The sequence below is a fragment of the Physeter macrocephalus genome, chromosome 9 (assembly GCF_002837175.3).
Source record: "Physeter macrocephalus isolate SW-GA chromosome 9, ASM283717v5, whole genome shotgun sequence".
Taxonomy (NCBI): domain Eukaryota; kingdom Metazoa; phylum Chordata; class Mammalia; order Artiodactyla; family Physeteridae; genus Physeter; species Physeter macrocephalus.
Genome location: NC_041222.1, coordinates 29,279,096 through 29,300,927, shown reverse-complemented (window position 1 = coordinate 29,300,927; position 21,832 = coordinate 29,279,096). Strand labels below are relative to the sequence as shown.

At 44.6% G+C, this 21,832-nt stretch overlaps 1 protein-coding gene across 4 annotated transcripts in view; it reads left to right on the top strand.

Moving 5' to 3' along the window:
- Window positions 1-21,832, top strand: part of UNC13B (unc-13 homolog B) — a 242,061-nt gene that overhangs the window by 204,807 nt on the left and 15,422 nt on the right. For all 4 annotated transcript variants that reach the window (XM_007111577.3, XM_028493840.1, XM_055087110.1 and 1 more), the window contains 12 exons: window positions 1,524-1,602; window positions 4,038-4,112; window positions 4,603-4,822; window positions 7,291-7,518; window positions 8,162-8,303; window positions 10,031-10,200; window positions 10,649-10,764; window positions 11,110-11,273; window positions 13,619-13,769; window positions 15,205-15,273; window positions 16,852-16,941; window positions 17,284-17,412. In XM_007111577.3, the coding sequence (XP_007111639.1) occupies window positions 1,524-1,602; window positions 4,038-4,112; window positions 4,603-4,822; window positions 7,291-7,518; window positions 8,162-8,303; window positions 10,031-10,200; window positions 10,649-10,764; window positions 11,110-11,273; window positions 13,619-13,769; window positions 15,205-15,273; window positions 16,852-16,941; window positions 17,284-17,412 (1,633 nt within the window). The remainder of the gene's footprint in view (window positions 1-1,523; window positions 1,603-4,037; window positions 4,113-4,602; window positions 4,823-7,290; window positions 7,519-8,161; window positions 8,304-10,030; window positions 10,201-10,648; window positions 10,765-11,109; window positions 11,274-13,618; window positions 13,770-15,204; window positions 15,274-16,851; window positions 16,942-17,283; window positions 17,413-21,832) is intronic.

Sequence of the window (21,832 nt, the reverse complement as noted above, 5' to 3'; positions counted from 1 at the left end):
CCGTTGCAGAGCACAGGCTCCGGACGCGCAGGCTCAGCGGCCATGGCTCACGGGCCTAGCCGCTCCGCGGCATGTGGGATCTTCCCGGACCGGGGCACGAACCCATGTCCCCTGCATCGGCAGGCGGACTCTCAACCACTGTGCCACCAGGGAAGCCCCAGGCTATTTTTAAATGGAGCCATGCAGTGATTTTCTAAATGCCTCCCTGTTGTCTTCTTTCCCTTCCTTCAGCTTAGTCCTTGGAAGTTGTCACAAGTTTCGATCTACCTTAGGTGTGGTAGTCTCATTGAGAACAAAGTTCACTGCCTGTATTCAGGAAGCTAGATTATTAGAAATCAGCATATCGAGTTGCCTGTTCCAATTCCTAGCCTTGACCCAATTTGTGGCTCCATTATTGGCCTATATAGCTGGCAGTACACACTTACTCTTCTGTGACATTTCTCTTTTCAGACCAGCTGTGGTGTACAACCCAGCCAACCTGCTTTCCCCACCACGTTGCTTTCATTAAAACCAAGTACATGAGTTATTTTCATTGAAGCTCAGAATAGCTTCCAAAAGGTCAGAGAGGTTTTATAGTTCATCCTCCTCATTTTATGGAAGTGACACCAGGACCCAAAGAGAGGAAGGAAGTTTGGCAGAGGACATGTAGTGAACTAGTAGAAGAGTTGGGGATGAAATCCAGGTTATCTCAAGGTGAGAAGGGTGTTCTTTTGGGGAAATTCTCTGTATTTTTATTGCATATTGTTATGGAGGAACAGACAAACAACAACAAAATTAGTAAGTATAGAAAAGGTATAAAAGTTTTAGAAATCTCAAGTTTCTCCAGCTGTAATTTTTTCCTGGTCGCTGTTGATGTGACCATAGGGCTAGGCCATACTCTGAGTCACTTTGCTGTTTCCTTCTTAAATGGTCTTTTTTCCCCCAAATGATCTTTTGGAGGTCTCTCATCCACTTCCTCTGCCTCCATTTGATTATGCAGGCTCCTCTTTCCGTGGAGACCCTTTTTCTTCAGGAGGCTTGGATAGACAGAACTGGTGACTCTTTTACTCAGGTTGAAGAAGGTCTACTTCTACATGTTGTTTGTCAGTCTTGCTCACCTAGGCAGCAGCTCTTCTGTAGAGCTATTTCTGTGGGTTCTGTTCTAGCACAGGTCAGGAAAGACTTATCTTTAGTCTGGCCTGAGTGTAAGGAGGAGCTATCTTAACCACCAATTCCCACCTTGCTTTATGGAGCACAAGGGGCTTCAAATAAACAAAGGAGCCTTGGACTGGCACAGTGGGATAAAAGAGCTCTCAATCCTTGGCTAAAACCTCAGAAGGAGACACTGAGAGCAGATTCCATTGTTTGTCATCCCATGGCTTTATTTCACTCACTTTCTGTCCTCCTTACCCCTCTTAAAGGCACACGGTGGAGGTCAGTTCATCTTCTTCTGAGGAAAAGATGAGCAAGGAGGATGGAACATTGAACCTGCCAGTAACTCAAGGTGAGACTAAAGGTACCGATATATTTTCTTCTCTCCTCAGGCCAGCTGGAGGGCTCTATGGCATTGACAGCATGCCAGATCTACGCAGAAAGAAGCCACTGCCACTTGTCAGCGATCTGGTGAGTAAGGACTCTTGTGAAGGCTTAGGCTGTAGCCTTGGGATATCCCCCATTGGGACTTGGCAAGCTTTCAGGACTGGAAGTGGGGCCTTTAGTGACAAGTGTTAGTCTGATGATCAATCATTTAAAGCTTTACTGAGATTTAGTTATGGGTTCAGTAGGACCTTACATTACCTCACTCCCTTGTCAGAGCCCCAGGTTCTTCATTAGCTGAAGCTCCTACTAGAACATTTATAGTTTGGACCCTCAAAGCTGGGCTCCATGGTCATCTTCTAGTTATCCATCTCCTCTAGGTATCTCTATAGCCTTCTCTGATGACCTGTAATGGAAACTTCCTCTGGTCCTGACCTAGATAATTGAGATTCGTGTGTGATGGGCATGAAAAATGTGACTCCTTCTTGGAGGTCAAGTGAAGTCTCCAAAGACATAGGTTTTCTAGACTATCTCTGTACCCTTGTGTCTAGCATTGGGAGGTAGTGATAACAATTTGTGGAATTGAATTGAAACAGGCTTAGGAGTTAAAGCTGATCTCAGGACCTCCAGCATGACCAGAAGCTCCTATCTGGGCTCATACCTCCTAAGGCAGAATCAGCTCAAGGAATTTTCTGTAGTTTAGTGAGTAGTAGGGGTAGAGAGGTACCCAGGTCATCTCAGAGTCCCAGAGCCAGATATTCAGTAAGACTTGAACGCTTTTTCTTATTACCATTTTCTACTCCTATTTTCTTCTTTTTTTTCTCCCTATTCAGTCTATTTTATTTTTTCTATCCACTCCTTTTTTGATTTTTCCTCCATACTGTGCTCTTTTTTCTCCACCAGTTTCTCCCTACTTAATTGACTGAGTAGAAGTATCCTCTGCCATTTTCTCTTCATCATTTCTTTCTTTCCTTCTTTTTCCCCCTGCTATTTGTATATCTTTCCCTTTTTCCTCCTTTCTTTTCTCTCTTTTTTTTTTTTTTTTTTTTTTTTTGCGGTACACGGGCCTCTCACTGTTGTGGCCTCTCCCGTTGCGGAGCGCAGGCTCCGGACGCGCAGGTTCAGTGGCCATGGCTCATGGGCCTTGCCGCCCCGCAGCATGTGGGATCTTCCCAGATCGGGGCACGAACCCGTGGCCCCTGCATCGGCAGGCGGACTCTCAACCACTGCGCCACCAGGGAAGCCCTTTCCTCCTTTCTAATGCACCTCTTTTCCCACCAACTCTTCATCAAGCTGGTTGGATGAAGATAAATTCAGATGTCATCTCTTCTTTATTACGTCTTTCATTGTCTTTCATCTCCTCTTTTTTCTCTTCTTCCTTTCTTTTCTTCCTACTTTTTCTCATCTTCTCCCTCCTTGCTCACCAGCTTTTTTTTGTTTAACTGATTGGATAGCAGTATCTTATGCACTTCTTGTTTCCCCTCCTCTGTCTTTTAACCTTGCCCATATTTTGCATTATGGCATAACTTGCCTTCTAGGCCTTGGGCCCTGGTCAGCTGTCTGGGTTGAAGACAGTTTTTAGTGGATAGAGGCAGAGAGGGTTGGGACATGTTTCCTACTTTGGACTATAGGGAAGAAACCTCTCAGTTGTCTCTGAAAGCTTTCATGCCCTTGTGGGGCTTTAACATCCTGTTGTTCCTTTCTCTGCTCTCCTCTGCACAGGCTATGGTAAGTGTCTCCAGAGCCCCTTTCTATGCTTTATAAGAGTCCATATCCCAAGCCACCTGGGCACATCCCAACTGTTCTGCCCGCTTAGGCTGATACAGTGACTTCTGTCTGCCTAGTGTCACCTGCTTTAGGGAAACCATGTGCCTCTCCAGGGGCTGTCCCTGAAGCTTGGGCTTGGCAGATTCCTGGGCCCCTCTATATAAGAGCCGGGCTAGCAGGATATCATAGTTGTCACATTTAACCCCCTACCCTGCTTGATTTCAATGAGGCTACGTTGCCCCTTTCACTTTCAAGTGCCCTGCTCATTTGGGCTTTTGGCCTCCACAGCTTCCTGGGGTTGTGTGGACAGGGGGTGGTACCAGAGAATAGAGGATATAGTATAGAATCATAGTTCCCAGTGATGGTTCTTGACTGTGACTCTGTCAGAGTTGTGTGTCTATCCTATTCTTAATGACCTGTTTCGGACTGTAATTCTAAACTTTTCATTTTCCTTTGCCTTCCTTTAAACAAGGAGTTTCTGTGGGGTCAGATACCTAAAAACTCTTTGGATGATAGGTACCCTGAGAGAAGTGCTGTTCTGTCATTTTTAGAACAGTCCCTTAGGGCCTTGGATTTGGATATTAACCTCAGGTGCTTATTACCTATTATCCATGGCAATCCCCTGTGAATGACAGTAAAAATAGAGAGAACATAGTGAGTTATCATCAAATAGCTTTGGTCACTGAAACTCCCTCCCCAGGGCTTTGCCTAGCGCTTGGTAGTAGCCAGGGCTGACAGCAAGTCTTCTCTCACAGTCATTGGTCCAGTCCCGGAAGGCAGGAATTACTTCTGCAATGGCTACACGCACCTCTCTCAAGGATGAAGAGCTGGTAAGTGACCCATGGGCTTTCAAGAATCCACTGGCCTAGGGTCCAGTGAACATCTCTGTAACCAGACTTACTGGGAATTCAGAAGTGTTGGGCACACTCTGTTAATGAAACAGATAGCATCAAGTTTTCTACACTGGGAGAGGCAAGGGTCCAGACCAGGGGTAAACCTTAATCTCACATTGGAGTATGTGACCACCAATGTCAGGGTTTTATAGTAAACCTAGTACCCTTTGTTTCCCTAAAAAAGCCTGAATACTGGGACAAGGCTCAGGCCCAGCATTCAGGTCAGACCTATCTTGGATGACCAGGAGCACATGATGTGGACGGCTCCTTTCTGCCTGGCTGGGCTGTGGGCTGGGCCAAGCTAAAGCATCTCCTCAGTTGCCAGAGGAGAAACCGGGATCTTGAGAGCCCTGCAAGGGTCTTAGTTCTGGTATCTCCCGGCAGAGAACTGAAGTCGCTGGTGGGTGATGGGATATGTGTCTTTCAGAAATCCCATGTGTATAAGAAAACCCTGCAGGCCTTAATCTATCCCATCTCGTGCACCACACCCCACAACTTTGAGGTCTGGACGGCCACTACCCCGACCTACTGCTATGAGTGTGAAGGCCTGCTCTGGGGCATTGCCCGGCAGGGCATGCGCTGCAGCGAGTGTGGAGTCAAGTGTCACGAGAAGTGCCAGGACCTGCTCAATGCCGACTGCCTGCAGCGTGAGTGTCCCTGTGGGGTGATGGGTGGGGAACATGGGCAGCAGGGCCTCTCCAAAATAGTCTGGCAACAAAGAGCTAGGGTGGCTGGGACATCATCCCTCATTCTACCTGATTCTGAAGTTCTTTCCTTTTTAGAGAAAGTAGGGTCCTAAGTCAAGAGACATTGCCATTCCAAATAACAGGTCTTGTAGCACTCTCTTAAGCACCTTTAGGAAAAATCCATTGAGCTTTCTATGGTCCTCTGATGGAGATAAAAATCCCTTCTAGGATTCAGATGATCCCAGAGGCTATGCTTGAGTATTGTACACGCTATGGTGGCCATATTTCCCAAATGACTAGAGTATGTTTAATCAGCCCAAGTGACTAGAGCATGTTTAAAACTAATGAGAAGAGAGAGTTCTGTGAGGTTCTAGGCCTCACAGAGGAACCTCCTGAAGTCTAGACCCTAGGACTCAGGGAAGCTGGAATTTATTCCTTGCTTATAGTTGGAGCATTTAGACAACAGTGCCAAGAACAGAAGTTTCAAATGGATTAGGCAGAGGTCCAGATGGAGAATGTGCCAGACTCCCAAGGCCCTTGCTAAATATGTGACTTGTGCTGCCATCATAGAATGGGGGAAACAGGAGCAGGAAAAGCAATAAGTCTCTGTCACAGGAGGTGGTAGCACTCTAAGTTCTCATCTCCTTGCTCCACTCCTGCTGGGCTTGCACTGCTATAGCTAGGCCCCAGAAAGAGCAGGGGTAGGGGATGTGGGATGTGGAAAAGTATTTTCTCACCCCTCCAGGTCTTCAGGTGTTACTCAGAGTCAAGCCATAGCAATGAAAGCTTCAAGGATTGAGGTAGGAGAAAGAAAGGTCGCCTTTAGACTCACAAGCACTTCATTGTCTCCAAGGAAAGATATGTGACATAAAAGGGCCCCAGGAAGAAGCCTCAAGGAATTGTTGACTTAAAATATCTTTCTTTGAAGAACGCTAGATTGGTGCCAGTGGCATGGCTATAGTAGACATGAAGAGACAGGCAGAACATAGCAGAAGTTGGGTGCTGGTGATGACTTTGCCCAAATCCATCATGAGGGGCGACAAGCACAGGTGCCAGCAGGCCCCTGCTTTAACTGCGAGAACTAGCAACTGGCTGCATAGGCTGCTTGCTGGAAGCCTCTGAAATGGTGCTGTGTAGCCAGGGTGTCCATCTTCCCTTTAAGAGCCTTTCAGAGGTCCTAGTCCAGGTAAATAGCATTGCATGGGATATGCTAAATGGCAAGAGTAGGATGCAGCCCAGGTCATTTTTCATTTTCAGAAAATATCTTCTGACTAAGGCTTCTGTGAAGCACAGAGTGGAATTAAATGCCCTTCTATAGGCTTCACTGGACAGAAAACCTGCTTTCCATCCTCCCAGGGTTAGGATGCAGATGTTGACCTTTGTCCTTTGCTCCAAGTTTTGTAGTTAAGGCCTAAGTCTTCGGAGACTGGAGAGAGGTTAAGAGCCAGTCTGCGGGACCAGTGAAGGAAGGATGGGTCCTCTGCCCTGAGAAGCCTGGTTAGTGAAATACACTGGAGGAGTCTGTATTCTGCCATAATCCTTAGGACAGCAGAGGAAGCTTATTGACCTTTGAGATGAGCTGGCTGGGGTCATGGCTGGTGAAAATGACCCTTGGACTTGCCAGGATAATAATAATGGTAACAATAATAGGGACTGTTTATTACTCAATAAATAAAGCATCTAGCCCAGTGCTAGATGGCAGGCACTGGGCTAGATGCTTTATATATGCTATCTAATATAATGCTTATTACAACTCCTGAGAGATAAGTGACATTTTCTTCTCTTAGAAGAAGCCTACTTACCCAGCAGGGAGTAGTGGAGTCAGGATTTGAACTCAAGTCTGTCTGATACCAAAGGCCATACTTTTCTCACCATACCACACTATTTTCTGAGATTAAAGACACTGGAGCTATGGGGCAGAACCCAGCTATGTGCTGTGACGAATTCTGAGACCTGTATCATGGCTTGGCATTTGGATGAGATTGGTGGAGTTGTTGTGCCCATCCACAACCCCTCCCTGATAACTGGGATACCCATTTTGATATTTTGGCCTTAGACTTGGAGGGTATCTCTCACCAAGCATGCAGATGGAAGAAGGACAAAGCCAACTGCACACTGAGCTACACTTTTTGTTTTTCTTTTTTGATGAAAAACCCAACATATATCTAAATAGAGAGAATAGAATAATACACCCCCATAATGATGATCAACTTTTTGCTACTCTTTGAGTTGCATTTTAAACTCCACTAGCTAGGCATTAAACTCTAGCAGGCCCCACAGAGATCAACTTTTTCCAGAGACATACCAGTGTCTTCCTAAGCTTCTCCCACTGCTCAGTGACCTCTCCCAGGCCCCATTCTTCAGCCTGATCCTTGGTCTGGTAGGTGGCCTGTTGGTTACCCTACTTTCTGTCTCTGGCCATTCTTCAGGGGCTGCAGAAAAGAGCTCTAAACATGGAGCGGAGGACCGGACACAGAACATTATCATGGCCATGAAGGACCGCATGAAGATCCGAGAGCGGAATAAGCCGGAGATCTTTGAAGTTATCCGGGATGTCTTCAATGTGAGCAAAGTTGCCCATGTGCAACAGATGAAAGCAGTGAAGCAAAGTGTGCTGGATGGCACCTCCAAATGGTCGGCCAAGATTACCATAACTGGTGAGCAGGCCAGAGTTTGAGAGGACAGGAGGGCCTTGGCTATGGGGAGGAGCCTGGGGAAGAAGCATCCTGAGTGTGAGAGAGCAGGGGCTGGGGAGAAGGAGCACAGAATGAAGGAAGAGGGAGGGCCTCATTATTCATCACTGCTCCTCTCCTAGACTCTGATGCCAGGGGTGCTGGGAGAGGCAAGACTGGCACCTGCAAACAATATGAATGATAATACCAGGATTTGGTAACAGTCTGATGTTATAGACTTGGTTAACAGTTTGATATTATAAGAGCGGGGAGGGTGGGGGTAAGGGGACAGGCAGGAGATCAGTGAATAGTTAACCAGTGATTTACTAACTGGGTGGATATGGCTGAAGCAAGCAAGTATCAGAGCAGATAAGGACCTGTTGGGGTAAGTGTAGGGGTAGATGGTCAGTTAGGGCTCCAGTGGGGAGGTAGGATTCTTGGGCTAGGCTTTGAGGGAAAGGCTCATGGCTTAGGGCTAAGGATAGATGTGGAGGAGTGAGAAAATCTGCTCCTGTGCAAGGAGCAGATAGAGGCTGCTCTAAGATGGGAAATATGAGTTGTACTTTAGAGGGCTTATGACTTCTGGAGTGTACTCTGAAACCTCCTTCTATGTGCATTTGGGTTGCAGTGGCGTGTGCCCAGGGCCTACAAGCCAAGGACAAGACAGGATCCAGTGACCCTTATGTGACTGTGCAAGTGGGCAAAACCAAGAAGCGTACCAAGACCATTTTTGGGAACCTGAATCCTGTCTGGGAGGAGAAGTTCCATTTGTAAGTCATAGTGCACTTTGTCTTACCTGGGACTGTGTATGTTTTGGGAGCAGCATTAAATCTCATTGTTCTGGGCTTGGGCTCTAAGAGAGATGGGTCAGAGGCAGTGGAGAAAACCCATTTCTCACATGCTTCAGTTGGGTAGCAGCTATTCTTTCTCTGGGTTTCTTCTCATAGACTATTGTATCAGGGTTACTGTACCCAAGCCCTGTCTTAACTAGGGCTATTAAAGGGGCCTTTGGGCGACCCATACTGCTTTTTCTAGTGCTAGAAAGATTTTATTGTACTACTGCTGAGTGACAGAACCAGGGACTGCCCACCCAACTGTGTACCTTCCAGCACTGCCTTCCTGCCTAAGAGAGGTTAGTCTCTTCTAGGGAGTGGGGAGGGAACATCTTTGTCCTACAACTGGATAATTCTGGCTTGAAGATGGAAACCTGGGATTTGGAGAATTTTCCATTTTCCTTAAGGGCTCTGCTTTTCTTTCTGCCTCAGCTTCCACTCCCTACTCCTTTATTCATTATCTCACTTTTTTATAGACTATTTCATATGACAATGAGGGATGGTTGTTGAAAAATGACAAGCTCTAGCCGAGGACTTGGACTAATGTCTGGTGAATCCAGATGCTTTGTCACACCCCCTAATGCCTAGGACCAGGACTTTGAATCAGCCAAGCAGGCATCTTATGTAGAGACCTTTTTCTTTTGGCTCCTTGGAAGGGCATTGGGGAAAGGGATTGGGGCCTATAAAATCAGTCTCTAATCCAGAGACAATAGTTACTGGGAGGAGCACTTGTTTTTCAAGAAGCTGAATGGTTCCTGCTTGAATATTACCTATGATTAATTCTAAATGAATTGGCTCTATAGTCAATTTTGCCCACTTTTATCATTTAGCAAGCAATTTGTATTCTGTATAAGACACTATACATGATGTTGTGTATCGAAAAATGTATAAGACATCCCTGGCTTCAAGAGGCTGATTGATGATTTGTCTATTATTTTTCAGAAGACCAGTAGCTATACTATAATATTTTAGTGGAATGTGCAAAGATATTATGAGAACATAGGGTAAGGAGCAGCAGATTCTGCCAAGTACAACTTTCAGAAATAAGGCAACAGAGATCCAGAAAGCAACTGCTGGGGAAGAAGAGAGTGAGGGAGGAACCTGGGCAAACTACCTCCTTCAAAGCAAACACCATAGAGGAAATGATAATTCAAGTGGATATTAAAGAATGATAGAAATTCACCAAGCACATTCTTAGATAGATGGGGGTGTTAGGTAGAAAGCTAAAGCATATATGACCAGATGGACTTACCGTGAACATTTAACACCTTTATGGACTTCATATAGGATTCTGGGGAGGCAACTAGCAGCTGCTTCCTAGGGCTCTGTGGCATCTGTCTGGCTGTTTTCTGTTGGTTTTGTTGGTACAGCTAGCTGATAGGAAATCAGAATTGTCCCTAATTACTCCTCCCCTCCTCGCTTTTGTCCCAGGGCAATAAGGACTGGATAATGGTATGTAGAGAGCTACCCAAGCTAAGGAATGAAAAGCCATTTGCTGGGATAGCCTGATTCACTTGGGACTTGAGTACCACTGTTCTTTGACTCCTTCTCTTCCTCTGCAGGGCCTCAAGTGCAGCTGATAGAGCTTTGGGAGGGAATTGGAAGTAATAAGAGTGGGGGCTCCTGGGTCTCTTCGTAACAGAGCCTTCCTAATTCTTTCACAGTGAGTGCCACAACTCTTCTGACCGCATTAAGGTACGTGTGTGGGATGAGGATGATGACATCAAGTCAAGAGTAAAGCAGCGGCTAAAGCGAGAGTCTGATGATTTCCTTGGCCAAACCATCATTGAGGTTCGAACACTGAGTGGCGAGATGGATGTCTGGTACAACTTGGGTGAGGAAGCAGGACCAGAGAAAGTTTCTGGGAAGGGAGAGCATGGGGAACCTGGGGAAACTCCTATCTGCCAAAACCACCACTCAGTCCCCAAAGCATACCCCTATACAGAGCCTTGCCTTCCCTGCAGAGAACCGACCGTGCATAGAGATGGGGGACAGAGGAGTGGGGGTGTCTGGAACTCACTCTGGCTGGACATTTTCCAGATTTCAGAAGGCCTTTTTATCTTCATACTCAGCCCTAATGCCTTTAGTCCCTTGGGCACTTCTTTTCTCCCACCCAGCCAGTTCTGGGGTATTTGTGGACTATATGGGCACTGGAATGAGTTCACCTATTAGGTGAACACTTGGGTCAGTGCCTCCTTTTCCTTGGGTTAAGCCAGGTTGGGGGCTGTCTATGCTGTCTGCAGTTGCATTGGTGTCAATCTCCAGTCTTCTTTCCTTCCTAGAGAAGAGGACAGACAAATCAGCCGTCTCAGGGGCTATCCGACTACAAATCAATGTGGAGATCAAGGGCGAGGAGAAGGTAGCCCCGTATCATGTGCAGTATACGTGTCTCCATGAGGTGAGCCAGCTCTTGGTAGATGGGATGCCAGAAAGCAGTGTTGGGAGGGGCTTTGATAATAAGTAGGATTGCTAGATGGTTGAAGATCTGGAGCCTATTTTTATTTTATTCTCGGCTCACTGTGCTACCCTGATCAGCCCTCATAACAGTCCCAGCCTCAGTTCTCTTTCACTAATGTGAGAACAGCCTACTGGGGCCCCAGGAGTTACTGAGCAATGACTTGAAGGACAGAATTTCTATGGAACCCTATTCACATTCTCCTGGTCTTTACCAGCAGGGTTTTTTTTTCTCCAACATATATTTAACTCTTTAATATCAATATATATTTTACTCTGTCTTCTACAGAACCTCTTCCATTACCTCACAGACATTCAGGGCAGTGGAGGAGTCCACATCCCTGAGGCTCGAGGAGACGATGCATGGAAGGTGTACTTTGATGAGACTGCCCAAGAAATTGTGGATGAATTTGCCATGCGCTATGGCATCGAGTCCATATATCAGGCTATGACGTAAGGCTCCCCTGGGGCTCTAGGAAATGGCTACTAACCTTTGGAGTAGCTAACAATGGAGGTACACTGACAGAGTGGACAGGTCTTCAGTGGGGTAGTATGCAGTGATTCATTGCTTTCCTCTCTGAGGTGGGTAGGATGGATCTGTGCAAAGAGAGTATATGTATAAAAGGAGTGTGTTTATCAGTAACTCAGGGAGAAGGTATTTGTCTGTCTACCCCGGAGTTCACAGGTAGGAAGAGAAAAGGGCATGGGAGGGTATACAAGGACAGACTTGCCCAAACATCACAGGCCTGAGCAGACAGGGTATGTGTGCTCAGGTATATGTGTGTGACAGACAAGCTTTCATAAACTGGCCTGGGAGTCAGAAAGAGCACTGAACTGTAGGGAAGGCAGCTGTGTCTGCAGTTGACCAAGACTCCTATAAAAGAAATTCCCACCTACTATGAGAAGAGGTGTAGTCTGTGTATTGGAGAGGCTGCCATTAGAAGCAGCACTAGGAAGCTGCACAGGAAGCAGCACTAGGTAAGCAGAGGGTAGCTAGTGCCCTGGCTGTGCTTCATTTATTCTACAAACTTTTACTTAGTTCCTTCTATGTGTCATACGTTGTGCCACATGCTGAGAACACAAAGATGAATAAGATGGGGTCTCTGTGCTTGGGGAACTCAGTCTAGCAGGAGAGACAGACCAGTAAGCAAACAATTACAATATAATATAATAAGTGCTATAGTAGAAGTAATCACAGTATATTATGAGAGCATCTAAATTTTAGGGGAGGACTGCGAAGAAAGCTGTTGAAGAGTTGACACTTGAAATACAGAAAAGGAGGAAGGGTATTTCTGGTAGGGCATGTGCAGGGATGCTAAGGTGCAGCAGAGCATAGACTATTCAAAGAATTACAAGAAGTTTAGTTTAGATGGAAGAAACATATTGAGGATTGAGGTTGGAGAATGGGCCCTCTGTCATTCTTATTCTGTTCACTCTCCCTGGATGAGCTCATTCAAGCCTATGACCTCAGTCACTACTTCTGAGCTTAGGACTCCCAGATCTCTTTCTCCAGACCAGATCTTTTCCTGAGTTTCAGATCCATTTTCATGTGCTTCCTGGCTATTCTCATAGGCATTGCAAACTCAACATGACCAAAATCCAAATCAACATTATCTCCACCAAATCTGTTCTTCCTATATTCCCTATTTTAGTAAATGGGACAATTTATTACACAGTTATCCAAACAGAAATTTAGGAGTCAGCCTAAACATTTCTTTCATACTACCACCATTCAATCAGTCTCTAAAACCTCTAGATTCTACCTCCTAAAAATGTTTTTAATCTCTCAGTATTGCTATAGCTCAGTAATAATGATAATAATAATGACAGCAACAACAACAACTCCTATGTACCATTTCCTTATGTGCCAGACACTGGTCTAAGTAATTTATGAATGTTAACTCATTTAATCCCCATATCATTATTATTCCCATTTTATAGATAAAAAGACTGAAGCATGAAGAAGTTTAAGTAATTTATCCAAGGTCACTGAGCACTGGAGCTGAGACTCAAACCCAAAGTCTGGCTCTAGGGTCTGTGCCCTTAACCATTTCTCTGTTCCATTTAGTGCTTCATTGCTTCTTTTCTGAGTGATTGCAGTAACTCTTCAATTGGTCTTTCTCTCTTAGTCCTATCTCTCTCCAAGTTTTCGTTTCTAATTTTTACCTTCAAAGTGACCTTTCTGAAAGACTAATCTGATCACAGTATGCCTTTGTTTAAAAACTTACTATAGCGTCTAGGATAAACTCCTTTATTATCTGTTCTCTGTCTACTTCTCCTCTCGCATTTCGTAGTATTCCTCTATCAAACACCTGAACAGTAGCCATGAGTGAGGTTTCCCAAATGAATGACTCTCTCCATGAGTATATTTGTTTTTGCAATACAGTTTCCCTTTGCCTGCACACTTCTCCATTTGATTGATTCTTACTAATCCTTTAAGACTTGTTTCAACCATCTCTTTGGGAAGCCTTTTTCTAATCCCTTCTAGCCCCCAGCCATTCTAATGTAGGTGATCTTCCTATGTGTGTCCACAGAATTTTTGCATAGCATGCCTTGGGTTATTGACTTACTTTCTAACACTTGCTTTCTCTGCCAGAATGTCACCTCTTTGGATTCTGGCCCTTAGTGCCAGGCCTGGCACATAGTACACGTTCATTGATGTATATTTGAGTAAATTATGAAAATCCTTATATGCCAAGGTTATCGGAAGCTTCATACACATGAGTGAGATCTTTTGATTACTTGACCTTTGCTGCGAACCCTGAAGAGTCTTTGAGGCTGAAGGTGCTGTTTTTCAGGCACTTTGCATGTTTGTCATCCAAGTACATGTGTCCTGGTGTGCCAGCAGTGATGAGCACCTTACTGGCCAACATCAATGCCTACTATGCCCACACAACCGCCTCCACCAATGTCTCTGCGTCTGATCGTTTTGCAGCCTCCAACTTTGGGGTGAGTGTGATGTAAAAACATGTAACCTGATTGTTATCAGTTAACAAAGTTTGATTTTTTAGTCAGTACTGCAGAGCTGATATGCCTAAAATTCAGATAGTTGCCACCTGGATAATGAACTTATTTCCTTATGGATAGTTAGACTATACTCGTAGACTCTCCTCAGACATGGATAAGTGAGAAAAGGTGGAATAGCACCACTGTGGTTTGTGGGGTGGGGCACTACCTGGGCTCAGGGAGAACCTCTCTGGGCCAACAGCTTGGTTGAGTCACCATGTTCCTCAGTCCTGCAGGTTCACAAAGGAACCTTCTTAATATTATTCAGTCTCTCTCTGACAGATTCGTGCCACTTAAGTTCATATGAGACTGATGTCTAAGCAAGAATACCAGTTGCATACCTGAGCCTGTCCCTTTTTCTAGTGTCTGGACAGTTTTCCTGATCCAGGGTATGCCCTTTCCTGTTGTTAAGGTACTTGTGAAGTTGAATCATTGCTCATAATGTCACCTGACGTAAGTTCAGTGTAAACTGGATGGTATATATCAGACCCACCACAAATATTACCTCTTTAGGGATAAAATTACGGATACTCCCAAATCTACTGGATCTCTGAGCCCTTTTTCTTGGTACTGACCACTTTTTTGATGTTGTTGATAGTCTTTCTGTAGATGAATTAGTATCATTGATTAAGCCAGTCAAATATCTGTTCCATCTGTCCCTCCACATTATATATTGACTTAACTAATATCTAATGCTATATATAATATTATCAATATGTGAGTTCTAGGAGTGCTGCACCAACAGCTTACAGGAACATGATTCCATGTTTAATTATACCTTTTCTATAAAAATAAGCTATTAAATAGTATTTGTTACTTATTTTAACATTTAAAAAGTATAAACTAAGGGTAATGATATGGAAAGTGGTTTAAAGAGAAATCCTCTTGTGTCTCCCTGATCACCTTCCAGGTGCATCACTATTTCTCTCTCCCATCGTCACTGCTAGGCTGTGTCTGTTTAACTGTTAAGAGATATTCCAAGTTAAGTTAGGACACCACAGACACAGGAACAAGTTGGAGAATGTGTTTAGAGTTTCCTTTTATCTGACTAAGATGAGTTAGAGTCCCAAAGGGACGGAGATGCACTGGTCATCTCCTCTTGATTTGTATAGAAAGCTGTTTCCCCTCCCAGAGACTTGCTTTCCTCTTGCCAGTGTGAGAAGATTCCCCAGTTTAAGTGCTAAGAGATGGAACAGAAAAGACCTATCCCATTTCTCTTTTGCATGGTTCGTTGTTCTCCTCATGGGCAAATATGGGACAGGGTATGTCCCCAGCTCAGTGTCTCCCTCTCACCCAGAGATGGTTCTCTTTTTGCTACAGTCTAGAGAGCTTGGAAATAGATTATTTCTGTTCCTCATTATTTGCTTATCACCCTCAGAAAGAGAGATTTGTAAAACTACTGGACCAACTGCACAACTCACTGAGGATTGACCTCTCTACATACAGGGTGAGTGAAGACATGGCTGTGGGGTGGGACAAAGGGTAATATCAAGATCAGTCTAGAGACACTGTGAACCAATCATGACTATAAAGATCGAAGGCAAAGAAAATTGGTCTTTGTCATCACATCCACATATATGGCCAACGTCACTGACACCTGTGGTTCTTCAAATGCCAAGGACCATGCAGTGTGTAAATAGTAGCAGGTGTGGCTGCTTTTATAGATAGTTGACTTTCTAACCCCACTCATGTCACTCTACCAAACTCTCTGATGACATATTCATGGGCTTCCCTGGTGGCGCAGTGGTTGCGCGTCCGCCTGCCGATGCAGGGGAACTGGGTTCGCGCCCCGGTCTGGGAGGATCCCACATGCCGCGGAGCGGCTGGGCCCGTGAGCCATGGCCGCTGAGCCTGCGCGTCCGGAGCCTGTGCTCCACGACGGGAGAGGCCACAACAGAGGGAGGCCCGCATACCACAAAAAAAAAAAAAAAAAATGAGATAATTATATTTCCTTATTGCATCTTTCCATATACTCCTCATTTTCCAGGAGAGGTGTGAGAATCTGGCTAAGGGGAGAGAAAGTATCTTGGCTTGGGCAAGTAATTTGTAGCAGATGTCATGTCCATTTCTCGAATGGAGGGAGGAAGTAGATGTAGTAGGAGGGTGGGTGCCTAGGACAGAAAAGGGAAATGGGCAGTTTTTCCGTCCTTCCTAAGTTAGGCCTTCTTAGAATGACTTCATTACTTGCTTTAAAGTGTTGTGAATTTCCAGAACAGGCAATATATCCACATTAAAAAGTAAGTATAAAAACAATCTCAAAGTCAAAAAGAAGTGAGATTTTAATTATCTGCACTTTCAGTGCCCTCCATTTGCACGAATAATGGAGAGTTGACTGTATATCTTGTATTTGGCATATAAGTAGCCATCTGAAGGTTTAAAAAAACAACCCTTAAAATGGAGAGTGGCACAGCATCATCCTTAAGCTTTCTTTGGCAGCTTCCTGCTAAAACTTCTGCCAAAGAGAATGAAGTGAGGCATGGTGGAAAGATCCTAAGGAACTCACTCCAAAAGCAGTTCTGCTCAGAGCTTTGCCATCTGCTGGCTCCAGAATGGTAGAGTAACTGGGATCCACTATACAGAAAGTACATGTCTTGGATCCCAGTCTGGTGTGTAGCATGGCTCCACTTATATTCCAGGATATACGGTTAGATTGTAACTTTTGAAGAACTCACTGTTTGGGTGTAAGAATCTTCACCCAAGAAAAATGTGTGTGTGTGTGTGTGTGTGTGTGTGTGTGTGTGTGTGTATGTTCATTTGTGCAAATGCTCACACGTTGCATGGGAAGTAGGGTTGGGGGTAGGTTGTGTTGCTTTCTGGGCTGGGGATTATTAACCCCTGCTTTTGGCAAGGGCCTGTGTCTGTGGAAAAGAGAGGGAGACCTGTAGTCTTACAGCTTTTTTGTTCCTCTCAACTAGGGAAGATCCCAGTGGGTAGCACTTAGGGAAGCTTCTGATTTCATTGCTTTTGGCAGGGAAGGCTTTCATATTCTTCTGTTCCTTTCTTACATTTGCTTGATTTGCAATAGAATAATTTCCCTGCTGGGAGCCCTGAGCGACTTCAGGACTTAAAGTCCACAGTGGATTTGCTGACCAGCATTACTTTCTTCAGAATGAAGGTAAGAGATGAACTGGGCTGGGCAGTGCTATGCTGGGGGCCTGGCCACAGGGACATGGAAAATAAGAATCACTGGGCATAGTGTAAGGCTATAGGAGTTATCACCTTTAAGCCCACATTTCCATGTATCTGTTCCTGAGTTACTTCTAAGAAGACCATGGGTCAAGGAGGATGGGCTAGGCAGTTCTCCCCATCAGCTGTCCTGACAATTTCATCCCAGGGCAAGGTCCAGGGACCTACAGAGGGATGAAGGAATCTGGAATAATTTGGGGGCAGTTCTAGGAGGAGAAACCACTCAGGTGAGCAGGACCCTGGACCCATATTGTTTTTTATTAATTGGCAGGTGCAAGAACTGCAGAGCCCTCCAAGAGCCAGCCAGGTGGTAAAGGATTGTGTGAAGGCCTGTTTGAATTCAACATATGAGTATATCTTCAACAACTGCCATGACTTGTACAGCCGCCAGTACCAGCTGGTAAGAGGTTCGGGATCAGGTGGGGCCAACTGTCAGTCGTTCTTGGAGCCTCGGCTTCCCTTTGCTGTGGTCATGGTGGAAGGGAGCTCAGGATAAAGTCCTTGATGTTCTAGAGAGTGAGTGAATTGTGGAGGGGGACCATCTAGACCATGTGAGACATTTGTGGATGGACAGGAACCACTGGACAAGACGTGACATAACTGAGTTGCACAGAAGTGGCAACAATAAGTTTTACTTTGGTATTGAAGAAAAGTGACCTACATTTGAGCACAGTTCAGGGGGTGAGTAGGTGAATTCTTAGTCCTTCCCAGAGTCTTTGGTTTCCCCCAAGGTTAATTTTATTCTGACACATGTGAACCCCTCTATGTTCCAGGCTCCCTTCCCCTGAGATCTAAGCTACTGGCTTGTGGATGTTTAACTTTTCCCTCTGACCACTTTTCTCTGCACTGCATGGTCTTCTGAGACATACTCATTAGCTGACTATCAAGGCTAACCCTGTCCTTCTGGGAGGCTGAGCTACTTCGTCGGGATAGGCTGGCATCCTAACTCAGTACCTGGTGACTTTGTATGTTTTTCTAAATCCTTCCAGTGGTATCCTTTTTTTTCTTATTTCAAAGCCAGGACTTCCTTCTGGGTCTAATTACTCAGCTACAGTTGCTATTTTAGGAATGTCTTGCTGAGCACACATTTGCAGAGTAGATTCCCTTCAGTCCAACAAATATGTGTTGAATGTTTGTTCTAGGCCAGGTCTGAGGAAGCATAGTGCTCCTTCAGTTAGTTCACAGTCGCATAAGCATACGTATAACTCCAACCAAAATCTGTTAGAAGGCACTTGAAAAAGAGATAAAATTGAAGGAGGAAGAAGTCACTCTTGGTGAGATATTGGGAAAAGCTACATAAAACAAGTGTATTTGAGATAGACCTTGAAAGGCAGTAGGATTTGGATAGCAATTGATGGGAGGACAGCCTAAATCTCTGGGACATTTACCCTTTGGTGAAGACATCCAATTTGTAATTCTTCCCAGGAGCGCCTTAGTAAAGACTAAAATCTTGTTCATACTCCCCCCTTGCATTGTCAAATTTGCTTTTTGTGCAGGTACTATCTTTACAACTTCCTCCTTTATTTATTTTTGGCTGCATTGGGTCTTCGTTGTGGTGTGCGGGCTTCTCATTGGGGTGGCTTCTCTTGTTGCGGAGCATGGGCTCTAGGCACGCAGGCTTCAGTAGTTGTGGCTCACGGGCTCAGTAGTTGTGGCTCACGGGCTCTAGAGCACAGGCTCAGTAGTTGTGGCGCACGGGCTTTGTTGCTCCGTGGCATGTGGGATCTTCCCAGACCAGGGCTCGAACCCGTGTCCCCTGCACTGGCAGGCGGCTTCTTAACCACTGCGTCACCAGGCAAGTCCCACAACTTTCTCCTTTCGAGGTCTGTAAAACCTCCCACTGGTTCTGAAGTCCATGGGAGGTTTTCCTGGGGTCTTTGTTTAGCTTGCCACACTCAAGGCTCTGTCATCCATCTGTGGATTCTCTCTGGTTGGGGAAAGACACTGTTCTCAGCTTTTATCTTTCAAGTATGCAGCGGTCTGTCTGAATATTTGGTCTCTATTCCCTAGCATGAGATGAACTTAGACTTTGAAAGAGGCCTTACAAACCATTCAGGGAGTTTCTTTAGCATTTGTATTTTGCTAACTGTTTTTTACTTTCTCTCACTCTCATTTTCTCATTATTTATTATCTGTACTGAAGTAAACCCTTGGTATCTTTTATTTCCCTCTACTGACCTTCAGTCATTGGCTCATTCATCTATCCATTCTTTTAACAGGTCGAGCACTAGGGATGTAAAGATGATTAAGACACGTTTCTACTTTGGGGGAGCTCATTGTTTGGTGGAGGTGGGGGGCAAATTACTACATTTATTGGGTTTTGTTATTGTTACTATATTTTATTGTAATTGTAGTTGTCTGTTACATCTATATGAGAGGTTCACAGAGGGTGCTCTGGGAGCCCAGAGAGAGGCATCTAACCAGACCAGGGGTGTCAGGGAATACTTCTAAGAAAAGGTAGAGCTCAACATAAATTTTGAGCAATGAGTATGAATTAGCTAAAGAAAGGGGCTGGGGAGGAGGGGGATACCATATAGAGGAAACGGAATGTTTGGAGGCACAGAATTGTAAATGAGTTTATTAATTCGAAGGAGTATAAGCAATTTAATTATGCTAGTTATAGTGTCAGGCTTTAGAGTTCAGCTGTCTGGGGTCAAATCTTGGTTCTGCTGTTTATAGCTACGTGACCTTGGTCAAGTCATGGAACCTCACTGTCCTTCAGTCTCCTCATCTGTAAAATGAAGGTGATAATAATTTCTACCCAATGGAGTTGTTATGAGGATTAAATGAGATAATTCATGCAATGTTCTTAGCAGAGTCCCTGGCATGTAGTAAGCACCAAATAATTGGTGGTAGTGGTGTGGTGATGGCTGCAACAGAAGGGAGTGGTTAGGTATGAGGTTGTATTCGGAAGGACCTTTATTTCAAGCTATGGAGCTGGACCTTTTTTGAAGGGTGGACGAGTAACACTATGAAATTCCTTCCAGAAAGATCACTGACAACTGAGTGGTAGAAGGATTGGATTGACGATCAAAGACCAGTTAGGAGATCCTTGAATGATAAGAGCCTGAGCCAGGTTATTGGCAGAAAAAGTAAAAGGAAAAGATGTACTTCAGTGATATTAAGGAGGCAGAATCAACCAAATGTGGATTCTGTCCTGGTTTCTAGTAATTTCCTGGTAATGCAGGTTTATTAGGACTGTGGAGATTTGTGATGATATATGGCATCCTACATAAAAGCCCTATTCCTGTGCTCCTGGGCAATTCCAATTTTGCTCTTATCTCAGTGGGAAATAATGTCCATTCCAGTCTGTCAGTGGTGACCTTTACTTGTCCTGTCTGGGATTTGCCATCCACCATTGTATTCCTTTGTTTCTTCCCACCCAAGGCCTTTCCTTTCTTTTTTTCCCAGCTTTATTGAGATATAATTGTCATATAATATTGTGTAAGTTTAAGGCATACAGTGTGTTGATTTGATACACGTGTATATTGTGAAACGTCTATCACAATAAGGTTAGTTAACACATCCTTCACTCACATAAATACCATTTTGTTTCTGTTATGGTAAGAACATTAAAGCTTTATTCTCATAGCATCTTTCAAGTATACAGTACAGTATATATTGTTATCTATAGTCATCATGCTGTACCTATGATTCCTGGAACTTAATTCATCTTGTAATTGAAAGTTTGTACCCTTTGACCAACATCTCCTCATTTCCTCCACCCCCTCAGCCTCTGGCAACAACCTTCTCCTCTGTTTCCATGAGTCTGATGTTTTCAGATTCCACATGTAAGTGAAATCATACAGTATATGTCTTCTCTGTCTGACTTATTTCACTTAGCATAATGCCCTTCAGGTTCATCCATGTTGTCACAAATGGCAGGATTTCCTTCTTTTTTATGACTGAATAATATTTCACTGTGTCTACGTGCCACATTTTCTTTACCCATTTCTCTATCAACGAACACTTAGGTCATTTACATGTCTCGGCTATTGTGAATAATGCAGCAATGAACATGGGAGTACAGGCATCTCTTCAGGATAGTGGTTTCATTTCCTTTGGATATATACCTAGACGTGGGATTGCTGGATCATATGGTAGTGATATTTTTAATTTTTTGAGGAACCTCCATAGCGTTCTTGGTAGTAGCTATACCAACTTATATTCTCACCAACAGTGCACCAGGGATCCCTTTTCTCTACGTCCTCGCCAGCATTTGTCTCTTCTTTTTTTTAAAATAAATTTATTTATTTATCCTTGGCTGCATTGGGTCTTCGTTGCTGCATGCGGGCTTTCTCTAGTTGCAGCGAGCAGGGGCTGCTCTTCGTTGTGGTGCGTGGGCTTCTCATTGCAGTGGCTTCTCTTGTTGTGGAGCATGGGCTCTAGGCGCGCAGGCTTCAGTAGTTGTGGCATGAGGGATCAGTAGTTGTGGCTCATGAGCTCTAGAGTGCAGGCTCAGTAGTTGTGGCACACGGGCTTAGTTGCTCCATGACATGTGGGATCTTCCTGGACCAGGGCTCAAATCCATATCCCCTGCATTGGCAGGAGGATTCTTAACCACTGTGCCACCAGAGAAGTCCCTCTCTTCTCTTTTTGATAATAGCTATTCTAACAGGTGTGAGGTGATATCTCATTTGGGGTATTGATTTGCATTTCCCTGATGATTGGTGATGTTGAACATCTCTCCATATACTTGTTGGACATTTGTATATTTCCTTTGGATAAATGTCTAAGTCCTCTGCCCATTTTTTTTTTTTTTTTTTTTTTTTTTTTTTTTGTGGTACGCGGGCCTCCCTCTGTTGCGGCCTCTCCCGTTGC